The sequence below is a fragment of the Alligator sinensis genome, unplaced genomic scaffold (assembly GCF_000455745.1).
Source record: "Alligator sinensis unplaced genomic scaffold, ASM45574v1 scaffold45_1, whole genome shotgun sequence".
Taxonomy (NCBI): Eukaryota; Metazoa; Chordata; order Crocodylia; family Alligatoridae; genus Alligator; species Alligator sinensis.
This window is the reverse complement of record NW_005842267.1, coordinates 188,453-209,544: the sequence shown is the minus strand read 5'-3', so window position 1 is coordinate 209,544 and position 21,092 is coordinate 188,453. Positions and strand designations below refer to the sequence as shown.

The following is a 21,092-nucleotide window of genomic DNA, read 5'->3' as shown; positions in this document are numbered from 1 at the left end:
AGAGCACAGGGGATGATGATTAATAAATATAAGTAGATTAACAAGAATTACAAGTGGCAAACCATCTCAGATATCTAAGTCTACATGGCCTCAGAGGCTTGTAGTCAGTAGTATGGTATTCCTAAATTGCTTTGTCACTCATGTTAACACAAATACAACCAGCCAGCCCACCCACCCACACTGATAAATAGGTCTGTGGATATTCACTGGAGTCATCCCCAGCAGACCCTAGCAGTATGATGCGTTCTGAAATGTACTGGAGACCAAGGTCTCAAAGGGGGCCACAGAGGAACACCCCAGAGTGTTCACTGGAACATTTCCAAATTTGGAGCATGCCCCAAATCATCCATTCAGGGATATGCTGTTGCCATAGTACAGACATACCTTTAGTGATTAAAATGCTGATGGCTGCTGTCTACTTTAGCATTAAAATGGTTCCTTTTTGAAAACACTTCCATTTTACAGAGATTTATGAAGGAGAATCTACCTCTGGGGGTTAGAGGATTTGTATGTAAATGAAGTAAGAAAGGAAGGTTTTATATCGTATCCTTTATTTCTAGCAGTATATGTATCAGCATAAAGAGGAGAAAGAGAACACATATCCACTTAGTAGGGAACAGCTATAACCTTCCATGGTACTCGGATGGTAATTGAGGCTGCTATTGTTAATTTAGATGGTAACTGTGTGTAACAGAACTTTGCATATTCTCCTATAGCAGAATCCCCTATTCCTTCACTCCAAAAGAAGCAAAAAGCCCACAATCTGTCTCAAGTCTCTTCAGTTTTGCCAATCTGCACTATACAAGACAGCACGTTTCAATCATAAGTTAGAGTATGCATCTACATCAAGTATGCCTCAGAAGATGGGAAAGATGGAGGACAGAAAGGAAGATATGGGACAGAAGAGACTAGAGGGAACAGTAGGAAAATGGCTAAATGATTAACATCTGATTTTAAAAAACGTGTAGAAAAAAAAGAGGGCAAAGAAAAAAGCAGAGTCCCTAATGCAGCCAGACTTAATTTGGATGCCAGTCTTGTTGTTCTGAATGAGCTTTGCCAGTAGGGGGAGTTAATATACCCAACAACAGTATACATAAAAAACAGAGCAGCTTAAACTCTGGCTTTTAGCCTGCACTATTTGCTTTTATGTTTGAGACCTGGTGGCTCAGCTTACCAGCTGGGTTCTCTGACTCTTCCTGTCAGATGTCAACACAAAGAGGGCAGATGGCCACGATTACTTCCCCTCCCGTGACAGCTACTCAGTGACTCCCTTTTCTCAAATGAAAGAAACAGGGGAGGTAAAGGACGACTCTGAACAAGAAAGCAATGATTAACTGGCAGAGGGAGAGACGGAAAGTGCCTCAGTACCACCCAGCATAACCTCTATCTCCAGCAGCCGCAAAGCTGCAAACTGCTGAGTGCTGCCTGCTGGTGAAAAAGCAGCTCCTGGGCCTGACACTGGAGCGCTGAGAAGCAAAGCCCACAAAGTGCTGATGGGAATGGATGCATTTTGTGGGACAAGTACACACTGACATACTGTGTAGCCATGAACTGCTAAACTGTGTATGTTAGTGGATGCTTGTGCAGGGTGGAAGAGGGATTCTTATTGTAGCCCTGTTCAGGCTACCCCAGAGCCAGAGTAGAGGAGGATGCTGTCAGGCTGCTGCTGCTATCCCTCCTCTGCAAGTGAAGAGGGAGAGGACTAGCAAAAAATGAGAAGTACCTCAGCACTGGCACAGAGAACTAATCTCTGCCACCAAAAGAACTGGTGCAGATTACTCCTGGAAGTCAGAATCAGATTCTGACTCCATGTCTACTCTTTCTTCTCAAGCAGCACAGCCCTTTTATCTTTTTTGAGTACCAAATTGCAGTCCAAGGGGATAAAAAGATAGAGTGAATAGCACAAAACCTTTCAACCCCTCTCCTCACCTTCAGACCAGCCATAACCTGCTCTTATAATTTAGTACATAAAAGTGATGATGAGCCCTCTATGGCTGTGACAGTTTAGTAAACTTACCATGCCAAGCAGCAGCACCCTCAACCCTTCTAGGCCACTCTATACCACTTTTCTCCTATATTTGACACTGTGTGTGCATACCTATGTGCTGCTTTGGGCTGTCTAATTAGCACTACTGAGCAAGATGGCCAATTAACCTGACCATAGCATCTATACTGCTCGCTGTTTACAAAGATGCCTGCGTGGAGTATTAGTGCCTGTTTGAGAGTAGTGCTACAAGGCACAGCTACTTTGCACTTTCTATGTAATTTTGATGTCTCACTATCAGATATCAGGTAGTGAGAAGACTAAATGAAACCTTGTGCAACCACCAACATTTGTAAAGGGCAAACTGCATCAGTTCTCTGAAGGTGCAAAAAAGCAGGCAAGTTTTAAAAAGCTACCCAAAAGAACGTAAAATGAAGATAAAATGAGGGATTATTGAGAAATAGGTTGCTTTAAATCTTTTACTGGCAATGCTTCTCATTACTATAATGTAGCCTGTAGTACCACCTAGTGACTAAAATGAAGGTTACAGTTTTAAACGTTAGAAATTATGACTACTATGGATGTTGTGGTAGTGTAAGAGTGAAGATGGAGCTGCGATTGCCCACAAATGATGAAACCTGACAAAAATTATCTTGCATTCAAAAACATATCTAATCCCATCCCAATTTCCCAACTGGTCCAATAAAATATATCAAACTAACAAATCCTGGTCTCACATAATATAATGGTAAAATACAAATAACTGCTAACTGGACTCATCTGCATGAGACATTTACTGCGCAGCTGACTAATTAGCTGTGCAGTAAACATCTTGGTGTCTACACATGCACCCTTAATAGGCTGAAATAAACTAATTTACTCCACAGCTGTGCACATAGACACCAGAGAGGCTGGCTGAGGTGTGAGGGTGATGCTATTTGGGGGCTGCCTGCTGGCTAGCCCCATCCTGAAGTACCCTTGTGCCCCAGCCAGCCCCTCTGCAGCACACTGAGCTGCAGGGAGCATCCCTGGGCTGGCAGGCTGACCCTCCGACCCGGCTCAACATATTGCAACATAAATTCTGGAGCTTATTGCTGGGCATTAATAGGCACATGTAGACACGCCCATTGACCACCACTGTCCTGCTTTACCTGTGACAGGTTAGGGTGCTTTTGGTATCTTTGGGAAACATACCTCGTAGTTGTGTTACATGACTGATTGTGTAGTTTGAGGTATAGGTTAGACAAGGATTTGTTTGTGATAGTTTGGACATGTCTCAGGCAGAGGGTTAAGCTAGATGACCTCTGGAAGTCCCTTCCAGCCCTACTTTCCTATGATCCTGCCAGTGGTACACACATGTTGAAATGAATTATTTCATTAAATATAATGATATTGCAAAAAAATGGAATCTTTCAACTTTAATGAAACAGAAAACGATACCAATTGTTAGTATTTTTTATTATTTGAATTACCATCGTGCAGGAGCCCTAGTTGTGGACTAGCACACTTTTGTGCTAGATGCTGTACAAACACAGACCATTATGTTGTTTTAAAATATATTTTGCTTTATTTTAGCTGAGTAATTACATGGGAAGACTGCAACCGTCACTTAATAGAATTTAATAGAATGTCAGTAAATAACTGCTTATTATGAACAAATATAACTATTTCGTGTGTGTGTGTGTGTGTGTGTGTGTGTGTGTGTGTGTACACACACACACACTCTCACAATCTCTATGATCAATATAAATTGATAATAACTTTGAGAAAAATGAGGGCTGTTAAAATTTAGAATTCAAGGAGGAAAGGCACATAAACCCTGTCCTCCTTTTGCCTCCTTTCCTCATATCTCTTCACTACCTTTTCTTTTCTCCTACTATGTCTTCACACACAAATGATTTCCTGCCTCTTTTGCTGCAATGACCCTTTACTAGTAACAGAAATGAAGCCCTTGCATTAATGCCCTATCTTCTCTAAATTGCTTCTGGGTCCTGTGAAAATCTACACCCATTCTTCCCCCATGTGCCTGCAGGAGGTAGTACCAACAAGACAGAGAAGGGAGAGGGAGAGATATTTTTAGTAACAGGAGAGCAGGTCACAAGGGCTGGGTGTCCCTTGGAATCCATTCCTTTCAGCAGCCATAGATTTCTGCCTTTCCTTGCACACTGTAATCCTGATTTCCTGTAGCCTGGGGATTGTATGTGTGTGAAAAGTATGAAAGGAAAAAAAGGCAAAAGTTATCTCCTATGCATTAGGTCCTAAACCTGTAAGAGCTTACCACCCCACTGTTTAGAGAAACAGCCAGCCTCTTAGCAAATAGAGCTGTTCAAAGAGGGCCCCTGGGCAACAAACCCTCCATTAGACAGGGCTGAAGAGGCTGAGAATACCAAAAGCACAAGGGATAGGAGGACTTATTGGTTATCCCATACAAAATTGTTTCTGCCATGACAACACAGGTACGAAAAACTAAAGGGTAAAGAATGTAACTCAGTGATTTTCAAACGTTTTGGACTCAAGCCATTCCTCTGTAAGTTTTGTGAAGTTGAGTGGAACCCAGTTTCAAAAGTGAATGAATATATTACAGTGCTTACCTCCTTACACAGGGGCTGGGCAGTAGGAGTGGGGGACTGCCCAGTTAAGAATAAGCTTGAGCCTGGCTTATCTACTTATCTCTTCACATCTCACAGGATCCTTCAAAAGATCTGGCAGCACCCTGGTTGAGAATCACTGACATAAACCCTTCACTACTATGACCCTGGATCCAAGTAAAAGGGAGACAGAACTTCCTGAAATGTGCTCCATAGCTACCCTCTTCATGTTATTAGGTAAAAAAAAAATTATGGTGATGATTATTAATGATAATGAGATAGAAAAACATAAGTCACCCAGCTAGTATTATACATGGTACCCTGCAAATAGAGTAAGATAAATTCCAAAGATTACAACCCAAGACAAGAAAGAGAATATGTGGAATTATTAGTGAGAAAAAGATGGTAGAAAGCTAACAGACAGGACTTTTGTTTTATTTCATCTCTAAATTAAGCTAATGTGGAAGAAGAAAATAGGGTTATGCAAGTAGATTTGTTTTTATGCTCACTTATAAACAAAGCCCCAATAAATTAGCAGTGTGACCTAAAATACAGTGTTACTAGGAAATCAGAGAGATTGACCAGCCCCTTCAAAGGAATAAGGCCCATCTGCTTAAGCTCATCAGAAAAACACCAACCTGCACTGGCCGGCCGTCTAGTGCCCGATCAAGCTGGACAGTCAAAAAAGCAGATGCTGTCAATTCATCTTTTGTTGCATGTGTTCCTTGCCTAGGAAGAAACAGACAGAAACACAGCTGAAGTCCAGTTTCAAAGTAACCCAAAGTGTATTTTCCAAGCAAAATACCTGGTGCAGTCCTTAAACATGAGCAATTCCACTGGTTTCAGTAGCATTATTCACAAAATCAGAATTTAATAGTATCTATGGAGTGAAGATCAATGTAATGTGAACAGAACATACCACGTGTAGATGATCTGCCCTTTAGGATAAGTATACAGTATAATATAGCAATCACCACCATAAAATTCTCCGTATGTCTCAGGATCTACAGGGATTCTGCCACTGCTTTCAACACGCCAGATCTAGGAAACCAAAGAAAACATTGGAAAACATCAGAACTCACAGGACCAGCCACCAGAGAAATAGTTAAGTGACATTATGTGTTTCCTTCTTGAGCAACCCGTTTTCTGTTTGAGACAGAAAACTGAGCTGACATCAGAAAATACCAGATGATCTTAAGGGAAGCAGATTGAAGCACTGTGCAGTGGACTGGATCTGACCCTACCAACCAACCAAAAGTGACAGAGTCAATTAACAATATTGTTTCTGTGCCTCAACAGCTCGATCATCACTTGATCATCAATATATGGTCTCCACTGATCTTTCTGCAGGTTATGCTTGCTTACTACGTCTCTCGTCTGTTAGCTATCTGATCATATTTTTTATATCCTGTTTTTATTTAGATATGGAATTTTGCTATCAGCTATTGCTATCTTTTTTTTCCCTTAGAGACCAGAGGAAGAGTATAGTGGTACCCAAAAGCTTGTCTATGTCCCTCCCAACTATAAAGCTGGTCCAATAATTGAAATCCTCCCAACTATAAAGCTGGTCCAATAATAGATTTCACCTGAAAAAACCCCTGCCTATAAAACTTATACTAAACTATTAAGTCCTTTCGCTCAAAGACAAAACTAGTGAAACATGTCTAAGACCTAAGCTGTGGCTGACTAAAAAAAGTTATTCAATAAGACTTAGCTGATATCTCAAGCAGCGGTTGGTGCAGTGAGTATTCCACACAAGGAACAAGGAGAATTTTTATCTTGGTCAGCCTACCAGTTAAGCTAGTTCCAAGTATCCTACACTACATTCCCTGTTATAGAGGCCATGATCAGAGGATTTGTATGCTCGCATGGATTCCTACAACATAAAAGGTGCATGACCTCATGGACATCACCCCTTATTCAAACCTAGAACCTGAGGCAAAGCAGTAGAAGCAACTGCTTCTGTGACAAGCCTCAGAAGCCATGAAGCAAGAGGAGAAAAAATGCATGAAAAAGTGGTGTATGAAAACGTTAGAGCGTATGAAATGCTGGCTTCAATTACTTCAGTGGGCCAGGATTTTACCCATATACTTTAACTCTCTGGATTGCAAGTAGAGGGAAGGGAGCAATATTTCTTTTGAATAAGATTTACATCTAAAACATTTCTTTTAAATTTATTAATAAGAACAGCCGTTCTACTTTTTTATTTTTACTAGGTTACTGATATGGCATTTTGCATGGGCATCAAAGCACTCTGCAGAATAATAAACTAACACAAGGATTTATTCACTCCCCCCAAAATGCTTTTGAGGCATGAAGTTGCTGATTTTAGAAAACAAACAGTAACACTATACTGTAATTTAACTCTGCAACAGGAGAGTTGGACTGTAATAAAAAAGAAACGTTACCTCCACTTTCCCTGAACCATCATCTACCATATTGTGTTGTGCAGCCATTTGTGGAGATTCATGTAACTTGGTAGCATCAAATTCAACCTGTTTAATTCTAGCCACTCTCTCAGTGACATATACTTTCCCAAAGCCAACACTTTGATCTTTATCCTTCCAGTCTCTGAAGAACTGTTTAAAGATTGGAGTTTCACCATCTTCTGGAAGAACTTGAATCTGAAGTTAAAGAAAAGGGATGAGGGAGGAAATTCACTATTTTACTAATACAACTGCTTTCAAATTGTGCAGCATAGAGCGAAGCAGAATATTTTTGGTAGGTAACTGTTTTACTGTTGCTGGCTTTGAGAGCCTCTCAAATGAGATGCAACTACTGTGTTCAATGCTTATTTCACCTCTAGGTTAGATTATATTACCTTTATCTGGAAGTAGACAGAATGTGTAGCAGAAATTAAAAGTAGCACCAATCAATACATCTGCTAACCAAGATCAAGAATTGAATGACATCAGGTCTTAGCATTGAATATTGGCTACCTATTTACCTCCAAATCTAACTGAAACCCCCGCTCGTAATTTATAAGGTTCTAAATAAATACAGCCCTAGTTATTTCAGAGTCTTCTTTTTCACTGTAAAAAATCATGAAAGCAGCTACAATATACAGTGGACACAAGGGTTGTTGACCTCGTAAGATCCTTGAAAAGAGAAATCTTAGCAATGGGCCTTCAACCATGGAGCAAGCTCCTACCAGAGATTAAGCTGGCTTCTTTCAATTCTGATGCAAACCCTACTTCCTCACAAACGAATTCCTTAGGAAGGAATGGGCCATATCACATCACTTGGAGTCTGACACCTGAGACAAGAAGCTTAGGCTAGAGTAGAGTGTGGAGGGGGTGTTCCATGTATTACATGATTTTTTTTATTTTGTTAATAAAAGATGAGATATAGAATTGAAGCCAGATAGTGAGTGTGTCTACACATGCCCCCACGGTGCAGCTGTTGCTGCACTGTCATATATTACTTCCTTTAGGAAGTACTAAATGATGGTGCAGTAACAACTGTTACTGCATCATCCTGGCAGCGCAGTTATTTTTAGCCACTATGTCGCTGTAGCGCTGCACTATAGCAAGGGAGCTCGTTGCTATGCTGCTGTAGCGTTGCCATTATGATTTGTGCCCGCCGATGCTATATCATCATAGCACATAGGTATGGTGATGTAGCATCTCATGTAGACATGTCCAGTGCGTGGGAAAGATTGAACAACCTGCCTTACTTTAAATGAGGAATACAAAATGTATATGACTCACCAATTTAAGTATCTGAACTTGTGCACGTGTCTCCAGTCTTTTGGATAACTGTGGGTGCGTCTACATGTGTGCTTCAGTGAGCATTAACCTATTTTAATGCACATTAAAGCATCACTAAAAAATCATGCGCTTTCCCTAATGTGCACTAAAATAGGCTAATGTGCCCTTTTCTAGTACCTCACAACGGAAGTACTAAATGTAATGCACAATAGCAAAAGCACATCAATGAATGTATAGATTCACCCTGTGAGAGCCAACACTGGGTTGGCCGCATCAGTACTAATGGGTATATTTTTTAAATGATTTTGATCTATAAATTGAACAAATCTACTGGCCAAATTAATGACTAGACATTGTGCATATGTAATAATTCATCAGTATTGAAAATAATCTTTCAGTCTCTCATTGTATTATCTCACAAACATCCCGTACCTGAGTGTTGGCAGGGTAATTCATTTGCTGTACAAATTCTTCAGCAATCTTCATGGCTGCCCTTCTCTCTTGTGGGTTAGCATTTTTGCCTGATTAAAATACATGGACAAGATGACAGAGGGAAAGATGAACCAGTTCACAGAAGGTATAAAATAAAACTCAAAAGAAAGACTTAATGAATAATACAATCTTTAGAAAAGTCCAGTCTTACCCTACTCTTACCTCAAGCTTATACAATTATAAAACTAAAAACTGAAAGTAGAACTAGTAAAAATCCAAACAAAACAAAACAAAACAAAATCCAAACAAAAACCAAACACACTCTTACTAAGTAAAACTGCCTATATTTCTTGTATTGGTTTAGAAAGCAAATGCAAAATTACTTGATCACTTGCTTATTTGTTTGCACTGATATTTGGCCATGTCATCTGCTGCTATTATTCTCTCTCAATTGCTCCTTTTCAGCCAAAGGTTTTTAATACCTCTGAAACACACTGTGGGATTGTACTGTAGACTGGTTCTGTTCTCCGCCATGCCACTACTAATTACATCACAAAGACCACATCTGAATTTCTTAAGCCAATCTGCTGGAGCCTCAGTACAAGAAAGCAGCCTAAGACAACAGGCCTAGTGACTAATAAGGGTTATAGTTTATTTTATTGGTAGCACAAGATGGTAAAGTGAGGACGCAAGGAACAGTATGTCTGCCCATGACATACAGCTCTCCTAAACATTTCTCTGTTTGAATGATACTTATGCATTCTGCAGGTGATTTTTTTTTTCTGTCATAAAGTTTAAAATACTTCCTGGATTGACTCCAGAAGATTGACAACTGACTTGATGTGTGATTTGCTACCGCACATGGTAAAATGAAATGCAAGTGCCACAATTAATTTGTTGAGAATTATGTCTTAGTCAGAAAACAGAGAACACTATTCATTAGCTCTAACTGGAGCTCTAGCTAGCTGTGAGATATTCTGATATTCTTGACTTTTCAGCAGCATGCTATTACAGGGAAAACGTGCTGTCATCAAAGTTCCATTGTTGCAAGCTCTGAAGTTGGCACAGAAGAATGTTTATAAGGGGAAGAAAAAAAAGGAATGCTAAAATTATGATGAACCTTTGTTTTTAAATGATTCTCAATATGCTATCTTGAAGATGGTTTGCACTCTACTTTTGGGTCTGAAGTTTTAGCAGTACTGCATATGTGAATACAGTATACATTCAGTATTAAGCCTCCAGTCTCTGGATTTTGCCTCTGGTTGTAATGATTTGATAAATGAGCCTCTTCCAAGTTCTTTATACTTTTTCATAAATGCTTTATAGAACTTAAGCACTGAGCTAATACATGCTATGATATACAAGCAGGATATACCCATGATATGTAGACTGGAACCAGTCCTTGAAATCCTTTACTGATCTGAGCAGTTTTTTATCTACTGATGAACCCAAGGAAACACTTCATGTGAGAAGGGATTTAAAGGATACTGCGCATGGACTATTATTCTCCTATGTGTTTGATGTGTGTTATGTGGGCTTCCCAAGTCCTGGCAGTATAGGATTATGCATCAACTTCCCAAATAACTGAGAAGCAAAGCCATCTCTTACCTTTCCACACAAAGATCTTTCTTGCTGTACCCTGGTCCAAAATGAAACACTCTTCAGACAAAAGCATAGCCCTAGAGAATGGGTTTTCCTCTGCAACCACTGATACCTTCATGGACCCGCTTGCATCTGATACCTGATAATGCAGTGATTTCACAATTAAGCAACTGAACCTTTTACTCTCAAATTCATAGATTTTCATATATTTATAGATGCTAGGGGCTGGATGGGACCTCACGAGATCATCAGGTTCAGCCCCCTAAACCTGGACAGGAAAGCAAGGTGTGCATCAAGTCGTTTTTAAAGATCTCCAGGGTAGGTGATTGTACCACCTCTGGGGGAAGTCTGATCCAGACCCTAGGCACTCGAATCATGAAGAAGTTTCTCCTTATGTCCAATCCGAAGCGATCTTCAAGCAGTTTGTGTCCACTGTTTCTCATCTTCCCCTGGGGTGCCTTGGTGAACAGATGCTCCCCCAGACCCTGATGTATGTCCCTTATATACTTACAGGCTGCCACCAAGTCTCCTCTAAGTTCTTTTCTCCAGGCTGAACAGTCCCATGTCTTTCAGCCTCTCCTTGTATGAGCTGCTCTCCAGACCTGTAATCATGCATGTGGCCCTCCTTTGGACTCTCTCAAGCTTCTCCACATCCTTTCTGAAGTGCAGTGCCCAGAACTGGATGCAGTACTCTAGCTGTGGTCTCACCAAGGCCAAGTACAGTGGGAGGATGACATCCTTAGTCTTGCTTGAGATGCATCGGTAGATGCATCCCAATGTTTTATTGACTTTGCCAGCTATGGCATCTCACTGGTGTCTTATGTTCATTCCGTGGTGAATCACAACCCCAAGGTCTCTTTCAGTTGCGGTGCTGGCAAGTGTAGCACCGCCAAGCCTGTGTGTTGTGAATTATTTCTCCCCAGATGAAGAACTTGTCATTTCTCCATGTTAAAGATAAGCAGGTTTTGATTCTCCCACCTTGCAAGTCTGTCCAGGTCAGCCTGTATCCCCAACCTATCCTCAAACATGACTGCACTCCCCCATAATTTGGTGTCATTGGCAAATTTTTCCAGTACACTTTTAACACTTGAATCCAAATAATTGATGAACATGTTCAAAAGCACTGGTCTGACTACTGAACCCTGAGGGCCACCACTGGTCACCTTCTGCCATATTGAGTCAGTGCCATCCATTAATACTCTTTGAGTCCTATTTCAGAGCCAGTTACTAGCCACTGGATTGTAAAGTAGTTGAGGCCGCATTTTCCCAATTTTAAGTCAAAGGCGTTTCTGAAATCCAAGTATATGATATCAACCTTGTGAATTCTTTCTTTTAGAAAAGACTTGATAAAATCTGTGAGTGACTGAAAAGTAGTGACAGCTAAAGGGATTTTTAAATGTTTGATTCTTTTCACTTTACAGACAACAGAGGGAGCTATGTTATTACTTTTGTGTTGGTTTCCTTTCTTACAGATAATTTAATAAATCCTTTTTTCCACCTGCTAGTTAAATATTTTGTTCTATGAATGATTCACAGTTAAAAAATAAGTTCTTCCATGCACCCTATAGGCACTACTGAATTGCTGAGACTCTTGGGCCTCATCATCTCACAAGCAATTCCTCCTGTAGCCAAAGGCTCATCATGTCCTGAACTACAGCTTTTGAGCTAACTATAAATCTGTCCAACCCTAAGATTCATGGATAAAATACCTTTACTCATGAACTAGCCACATCAGGTCTGTTCTGCAACCTGACTAATGATTCACACCCACAATTACCAACAGGTGTCATTATTTACAAGCGCAGAAAAAGGAGATGATCTTTAATGGCTTTTAAAATTCATTCCTTTATTGCTAGATTGGCCAGCAATAACTCTATCAATGTGGTTAAATGTGCCATTCTTCCACTGATCTTTCCTTTGTATTTGAAATAGTTCAATATTGATTTTAATTACGTAATTTTTCTAGGTTATGTGATAACTATACACTGTGAAGGCATGAGAGACAGCTGCATAATTCAAACCTAAGTCAACTATCATAATGGGATACAGATTTTAAATTTATATAATGAATCTATGCTGTAGATTCGACTGTCATTGTTCATCACTATATTCCAGCACACACAAAACTGAATTAAGAGATGGATTTGAAAGCAGACGGACAGAAGAGTTCACAGGATCACCAGAATATTTTATGATAGCTGGCTCATTATTATTTAAATACATGTAGAACACTGCATAAGAATACTTTGTTCATAATTAACATTCATACGTTTTACTAAAATTGTCCACAATCCTGCAAAGATGTGAATGTGTATTCACCAAGTGTAAGGTTAAGCATGGACCAGTTTTTGCAGGGCTGGAATAATAAATAAGAACTAGATATAGATAGTTTTGAGAGAGGGAACGCATAGCAAGATATCATAAAGGAATCATTTCAGAACTTTTGGAATAATGCTAAAAATGATTGTTTTCAGTTAGGGGAAGAGTGGAACATCTTTTAAGTCCAGCTTTGGTCAGCATTGAATTCTGGACTCTTTCTATCCCCAGAGAAGATTAAAGGGGACAAAAGAGTCTAGATTTCAGTACTGAATAAACCTGGTCTTATAAATACGTTTCACTCTTCACATAACTGAAAACAATCATTTTTATCATTATTCCAAAAGTTCTGAAACTTCATAACTTTTCAAGCCTCACCCTTTCTCCTCCTCCAAATAAACCAAAATAATTATAGGTTTCTAATTAAGTGGCAAATAAAGAAAAGAAATCAAAGGCAAAAGTATTAATGAAGAAGGATATTTAGTATTTAAATATTTTTGAGACTTTGAAAAAAAATAAAAATTTCCATTAAACAGCAGTTCATGGAATTCATTTATTCATAGTCAAAAAAGCCCATTTTTCTTGTCCAAAAAAAGTTTTGAAAGAAAAATGTTGATTAGCTCTATCACTGATTGATATGACATTTGCAAAGAGTGATGGCTGTCTATTAGTCACACATGATTTGTTGTAAAATGCATTTAATAAATATCCCTATATTTTGAATAACTTATTCCAAATGTGGTCACCATAATTCACTCATTTTACAGACTGAAATATTTTCAAAGCTAAATTTGAGAATATTTGGAAAGAGGAGATAATTTCATAGATTTTTTCCAAATAAAATACTCCCCAAAAATTTCCAGAAAAAATACTCTTCCTCTAATCCTTACACTTGGGAAAGGAAGTATATTTGTAGACTTTTACATAGGTTATGTAACATATTAAACTCTAACTAGAAGAATACCATGCTTTAAGCAAAAACAGTATCTAAGAGAGGATATCAGATGACAACACAGGGAGCTGTCCTGTTATCTTTGCAATTGTTTTGGTTTCTTTTCATAGTTGGTAGGGTCAGAAGGGACCTGAGGAGATCATCTAGTCCGACCCCCTGCCGTGGCAGAAAAGAGTACTGGGGTCAAACGCCCCCGGCCAGATGTTCATCCAGCCTTTTTTTAAAGACCCCCCAGGGTAGGAGCCAGCACCGCTTCTTTTGGAAGTTGGTTCCAGGTCCTAGCCACCCTGACAGTGAAATAGTGCCTCCTGATGTCTAGCTTGAAACTACCCTCCGCTAGCTTGTGTCTGTTGTTTCTTGTAACTCCCAGGAGTGCTCGGGGGAACAGGGACTATCCCAATGCCTGCTGGTCCCCCTTAACTAGTTTGTAGACTGTCACTAGATCCCCTCTCAGCCTTCTCTTTTGGAGGCTGAACAGGTTCAGGTCCCTCAGCCTCTCCTCATAGGGCCTGCCCTGATGACCACTGATCATGCGGGTCGCCCTCCTTTGGACCCTCTCCTTATTGGCCACATCCCTCCTGAAGTGTGGTGCCCAGAACTGGATGCAGTACTCCAGCTGTGGCCTGACCAGTGTCGCATAGGGTGGGAGGATCACCTCCTTGGACCTGCTTGAGATGCATCTGTGGATGCATGACAAGGTATGGTTGGCCTTCCCGACCGCATCCCTACTTTGTCGGCCCATGTTCATTGTGGCATCAATGGTGACTCCAAGATCCTTTTCTGTCTCGACACTGGCGAGAAGGGAGTGCCTCAGTCTGTAGTTATGCCGCTGGTTCTTCCTCCCCAGGTGCATTACTCTTTACTTGTCAGTGTTGAACCCCATCCTGTTCTCATCGGCCCACCCCTGTAACCTGTCTAGATCCGCTTGCAGCCTGTTCCTTCCTACTAGCGTACCCACTTCACCCCACATCTTAGTGTCATCTGCGAATATGAACAGGGTGCTTTCTACCCCCAAGTCACAGATGATTAGTTTTCTTACAACTAACTTAATAAATCCTTTTTTCCCCCATCTGCTAGTCAAATATTTTGTTCTATGAATGATTCATAGTTAAAAAATAAGTAAATTCTTCCATAGGCTGTATAGATCCTACTGAATTGCTGAGACTCTTGGGCCTTATCATCTCCTCACAAGCAACTCCTCCTGTATCCTGGAATCTTTGAAGTTAATGGCAAATCCCCGTTGATTTAAATGGAGCCACGATTTTACCCTAACTCCTTCTCCCTGTTGGTAATTATTTTGCATTTTTATTGGCTTAACATTAAGCCAGTTGCCTTTAATTCCTGTGGGGAAGGAACAGCAACGCAAATAGTGTCACACTCAAACTTTTCAGGATTTTCATTGGTAAATACCACAGTACATCTTTTAAACTGTGTTAGAGTAACTAAATCATATGACAAATAAAGCCATGCCCTCGATTTGAAAATATGTCACAAAACCTAATTTAAAAGTTATTAACCATTCCACCCATGTCTTGTAGTTCATAAACCGTACTAGAAACATGTTATAAAAGTCTAGCAAGTGATGCAATATCCTGGCTCCAGGCCATAGTTTTGTATAGCATAGTTAAAAAAAAATGTTCTGAGCCAAACAGTGTAAAAAATATGGCTGTATTGAATTCAGCTGAGTTCTGGTGATTAACACCTGATGAACCTCTGGCTCACTGAGTTCAAATTGACACAACTGGGATTCAGGGCCTAGAACCAGAATATAGCAGATTTAAACATACTAGATGACTGTTGTTATTTCAAGTGTATCTTGCTGCAAAAGGGGGAACATTCATTGCTTACCATGTACAGTTTAGCAATTCTTCTGTTCATAATATCAGCTGTCTCATCACCATCATCATCACCCTCAGGAAGCGATGGTTTGGCCCCTAGAACCTGTATACCAAAAAAACATGAATTTTTTGCAGAGGCAACACAGACTCCTTGGTAAAGATATTTAAGTATATTAATGCTTGGAGTCTCGGTAATCTCTGTACATAATTACGCACTATCAAATATACCACCCATGTGTTGACTAGCCTGTTGGCAAATATAGAGGTATGTTTTCAGCAGCAGTGTCAATATGGTATGTCACTTATCTATAGCCAGTGTTTCCCCGTGTGCCAGGTCCTTGGCTACAGGTAAGCTAAGAAGGTAATTTGTTCAGAGAGAGAAAAATTGTGGAACAAGTAAGAAACAACTTATTATTCCCCACATTTTCACTGCTCTCTGTGATTAGGAACAGGAATTACACATAAGCAATCAAAGACAAAAGTGATTGGAAACCAGTTTAAACCTGTAACAGAACAGAAGTGCAGTGCTCACAGACTAGTTTCAAAATGGCCAAAACTGGTTTAAGATAAACCTGGATGGATGTAGTATCGGACTTAACTGATTTAGGTTAAACCAGTCTATCAAACTTCTGTCCCAGATCCCCTCCCAACTTTAAGTTACCTGCAGTCCTCTAGTAACCCAGAATGCTTTGTTCCTCCCCCCACAAACTCCCTCCTCCCCTGGAGCTTCACTGGAACTCAACTGAGCTTGGCTGCTTTGAGCTGTCAGCGAGAGGTAGGAAGCAGGTGAGTAAAGGGAGCACACGTAGCTCAGGAATTTTCTATTTTTATACAACAGCTCCAGCACTCAGCAAAAGGAAGGACTGGGCTCCTTGTAAGTCCAGGGAATGGCAGGCACCTGACAGCAGGCACCCAGTACGATTTTCTGCAATCAAGCTGGGCCATTTGCTAGAGCTCCAAGGACTGGATCATTTAAAATTCTAATTTTGTGCTCCAAAGTATCTTCAGGCCTTCCCTGCATGGTATCATCTACAAATTTAGTGTACTCTTTATTGCTTGACGCAAAGCATTAATAAAAATATTGATGTATATGGGAACCACGGCCATCCCTCGCAAAATTCCACTTGTTACATTCTTTTAGTTTGATTGAAAACTAGTGATTACTGGTTTTTCAGGACAGTTTTCCAATCAGCTGTGCATCAATCAGCTGTGCATCATTTCCTTTAGGTTACATTTCCCGAGTTTGCTTATAAATCTGTGAAGCAATGACAAAAGCCTCACTAAAGTCATGACATAGCACATCTACTGCTTCCTTCCTACCCATAGTGCCTGTTACTCTGTCAAAGAAGGAAATTAGGTAGGTTTCACATGATTTATGCATAACACATCTATGCTGGCTGTTTCTTATCACCCTGAAGTTACATTGACCAAACTTTATTTCTCAGCATTCTCCTCCTTTCTCTCTTTTCTTCCATTTTTAAAGGGAGGCTTGACCTTCTTCATCTGTCTGGAACCCCCACTCATTCTCAAAGATATCTGCCAACAGTTCTGGGATTACTTCAAATTTATTCAAAGGTAAATTTCTTCAGTCCCGATCAATTTGAAAAAAAATCTACCAAATACATCCTGTCTCTGACCTGGTTCTTTCCCTTTCTTAGCCTTCGTTCTTATCTCCTTATCACTATTGTGTTAGTTATCCAAGATCCATTAAATTTTGTGGTGAAGGCTGGCAGAAAAAAATAAATATGTAGGCTCCATAGTGTTATCCATTTTATCCATATTAGCTTTCCATCTTCACAGAGCAACTAACCAGTTTGGCTGCTTGCAGATATTAAAAAAAACCCTGAAAAACAAAATCACGTTTTACTAGAAGCAGTTCTTTACTGCAACCTGGATCCATGGCATCCATATAGATCAGGTGCTTTAGTGGGGCTTTTTGGTGCTTTTAACTAAGCCATATCAATCAGCTATTCGATAAAGGCACCAAAAAAGCTCCACTGAAGTGCCCGATCTATACAGATACTGGGTGAGCCAGGCCCCACTAATGTGCAGCCCAGTGACGGATTAAGATTCATTGGAGGCCCCCCAGCAGGCGAGGGCAGGTTGCCTCTCCCCAACCAGGGGGCTGTGGCTGGACCCACCCAGTGTCCTTGGTGCGTCAGCGGTGAGCCAGGGGGCAAAAGTACCACTGAGGTGAAAATGGCCTCGGCCCTGGCCCAGCTCAGCCCCTCTGTGCAGTAGGTGTCACACAGCTGGGGCTGTGGTCCCCCACCGCTGCAGGCTGGGGATGGGGCCAGGGCCAGGGCACAGGCTTCAGGTTGCCCACCCATCCTCTGTCAGCCTCGGCGGGGCGGGCTGGAGCTGCCATCCCATCCTGTCCCAGAGATGCTGGAGCTGGTGGCCACTCACAGACAGCTGCAGATGGCCCTGGGAAGCTGCCACCACTCGCAGGGAACCCTGCACCCACCCCTAGCCTTGGCCTGGCCAGAGGGGAGGAGGTGCACACTGCCCACCCTGGATGCCTACAGTCAGGATGTCTACCTGGAATGTGCTGCCCCTGGTGCCCCAGGCAGCCCCTGATTGGCAGGGGCCTCTGGGCCCGGGCCCCACACATTGATCTGCCTCTGGCACTCCCTCTTCTTGGCATGTGCTGGGCTCAGCACAGGGGCATGTGAAATTTAAGTAAAGCGTCATTTTTGTTTGTTTTTTTTAACATCTGCAAGCAGTCTTTATGTACTAAATAAATAAATAGTAAGCATACTCCAAAAGGCCCTATTTTTGGAGAGTATCAGATAAATATTTTTTATGTGGCTCAAAGTTAGGCCACTCCAGGGCAGGATTATCTCTGATCTATGAAACCCAGCTCATGTTGCACTAAGTTGTAGCCACTCTAGGCTATACTCTAGTGTAAACACCCCACCCAACCCACTCCCCTGCTGGCCTGGTTCAGGCTCATTGTCTTCCTGCCACCCCTCCTCCCACTTACTTGTAGCTCCTGCATTATCTGCCCCGGGGGAGCAGGCAGGGAAGGGTTAACCTGCCTGCCCAGCCTCATTGGTGCTGCTCTTTGGGTGGGCTCAATATTTGATTCAATATCTATGTAATCAAGCATATGGATAGTAAAATTTAAAAAAAGCTTCTTGTTGACAATCTCAGGCTAAATGACTGTCAATATTTGATAATAGGGAAGCTGCACTAAGAATACAATTACAAAATGTTTAGACAAAAAAACCCATATATATTTAATAAAAGTCATCAGCCATCTGTGAAGTTTCTGACTTGGCAACACAAAACGATGCAAGGCCTTGGTGGATGCGACTGAACCAAGTTAACCTCAAGTATTTAATTTCTAACTCACTGAAAAGCAAGAAACAGGCGAGTTGTTCCCATGTGCTCTTTAATAACTAGAAGTCAGGACTACTTGGATTATGGCTGCAAATGTAAAGGCAGTTAAATAAGTGGGCATACGTTTTCTGAGTAGTGTGTTACAACACAGATGAATGACTTATGAAAGCCAGTGTGTAGCAACATCTCCATGAACTGTTTTGAGCATGTTCTCCTTCCTATGCTTTCATACTAAACTACAGGCTTCAAAGCTGAAGAGCCTGTGATGGGTTTTGACCATTGGGTTAGTGACAAAAGGTGAGACAACAGACATGTTTCTTTATGTGAGCAGACAGGGTGCATATCTGAGGCTGTATAAAACTGAAATATCTTTGAAGATCTAGACCAGTGCTTCTCAATCTTTTCGTATCCAAGGCGCCCCTCCAAAAATGCCAACTCTTAATTTTAACCTGTTTTTATTAATATGTAAACGTAACAGAGGAATTCTTCTGTTGCAAAGAATTCAGAAAGACCATAACAGAACAGACTGTTTTTTAATACTATGAATTCCTTTTTTAAATTTCTGGGTTTATCTTGTGCAACAGTGAGCGGCACCCCATAGCACACCTGAAAGTCTCAAAACACTCCAGGTTGAGAATCATGATATGAACAATGAAGGGCTACTGTAAGATCTTCTCCCACCCATGTTAATACTTCCCTTTTGATTCACAGGGCATGTGCAGTACTGTCAACAGACCTCTTTACATACAAACTCAACTGTGCTGAAAGATTCAACAGCGACAAAGACATTTGTTTGTGCATGATTACCACAGTTTCATCCTGCCATATAGATGGGAACTATTTTTGCCTCCAAAATCTTGCTTTACTTTTGCTACTGCTAGTGGCATTCAGGCTAAAGGGGGGCTATGATTTGCTGTGATAGCCTCCTGGAGATGTGGCATTTCACTGACTCTTGTTAGGATAGTACTGGATATCTTCTTCCTCCCAGCAGACAAGACCACCTCCCAGGACCAAATGGGATCACTGGGTGTGGCTGCCATGAACTGTCGATAGGCAAACTCACAACAAGCTGGAATTACAGGAGACATACCTGAGTCTTACAAGTAGCAATATTTTTCTGGTTATATATCTTTTAGATGGGCGTGGGTTGGATATTTCACAAGCTTACAGGCCCCAAATACCCCTTCTCCAGTCTGGGAAAACAGCAGCTATAACTTCTTCTAAATACTAAGTAGAACTATTATGTTTAACCCCATCATATAAATGTGAAAATGGTCACTTGAACAGGAAGAGGGGAGGAACCCGGGGACACAGAAGTTATAAGAGTGACATAGTCTTTGATAGCATTTAAACAGGAAGGTAACATCTCTTCAGAGTAACCTTACAACAGTACCCGAAACACAGGTATTCAGAGAGGCCAATCCAGGTATGAAAAAATGTAAAGCAATTGGGATAGCAGTGGAAACTATGCTGTGTTCAAAACAGATTAAAGTAACATTATATGCCATTTGCAAGAAGAACGTTATTTGGATACAAAAAAGTTTATGCTGAAAAATTCAGTTATTTTCTTTCCCCATGAAAATTCAGTTATTTTCTTTCCCCATGAAAGAATGAAACCTGTCTAATTCTTTATGAATATAAGGTAAGGTAGTGATACACCTTATAGACCAACAGAATCAGAAATCCATAAGTCTTTGTGAGCAGGAGTTTACTTCATCAGATGCATCTTGCTCATGAAAATTTATGCATCTCTGATTAAGCTGGTCTATAACGTGCATCTCTATGCTGCCTTATACGAAGGGGGAAAAAACAGAGAAGGGAGGGAAGCCTTTAGACAGGAGAAGGGAAGAAGGGTGGATGCCATTCCCTTCATGGGGAAAGGAGTAACTGCAGTTTTTTAGCATAAGCTGTTTTTTATCCACATAAAAACATCCCTCGTGCAAACTGCATATTATGTGACAAATTTGTTTTGAAAGCAGCATAGTTTCCACTGCTATCCCAAAGTAAGCCACTATCCTTGAAGTAAGCCATGGCTTCATCTCTCATTTAGTCAGTCAGTGGAGGTGCATCTCTAGCCTGCCTTCTGCCTGACTTCAGACTAACACACCTAACTACTAGACTTGCGCAAAGCGGCTAGTATTTGCTTCGGATTCAGACGATTCAGGGGACAGTGATTTGATTCACTGATTCGAATCACTGTCCTGAACTGATTTGGCCAAATCACATGGGCCCATCCCCTGCCCACTCTTTCAGCCCTGCAATGGCTGCCCTGCCTGCCCCAGCTCCCAGCACTTTGAAGAAAAAGGAAAAAAAAACAAACAAACC

The 21,092-nt window shown here is 40.9% G+C and overlaps 1 protein-coding gene across 2 annotated transcripts in view; it reads right to left on the bottom strand.

Moving 5' to 3' along the window:
• SCIN (scinderin) overlaps nt 1–21,092 on the bottom strand; it is a 91,639-nt gene that overhangs the window by 9,239 nt on the left and 61,308 nt on the right. For both annotated transcript variants that reach the window (XM_006027777.2, XM_025209085.1), the window contains 6 exons: nt 15,433–15,525; nt 10,323–10,455; nt 8,715–8,803; nt 6,981–7,196; nt 5,492–5,613; nt 5,211–5,301 (listed from right to left, as the gene is read on the bottom strand). In XM_006027777.2, coding sequence (XP_006027839.1) covers nt 5,211–5,301; nt 5,492–5,613; nt 6,981–7,196; nt 8,715–8,803; nt 10,323–10,455; nt 15,433–15,525 — 744 coding nt within the window. The remainder of the gene's footprint in view (nt 1–5,210; nt 5,302–5,491; nt 5,614–6,980; nt 7,197–8,714; nt 8,804–10,322; nt 10,456–15,432; nt 15,526–21,092) is intronic.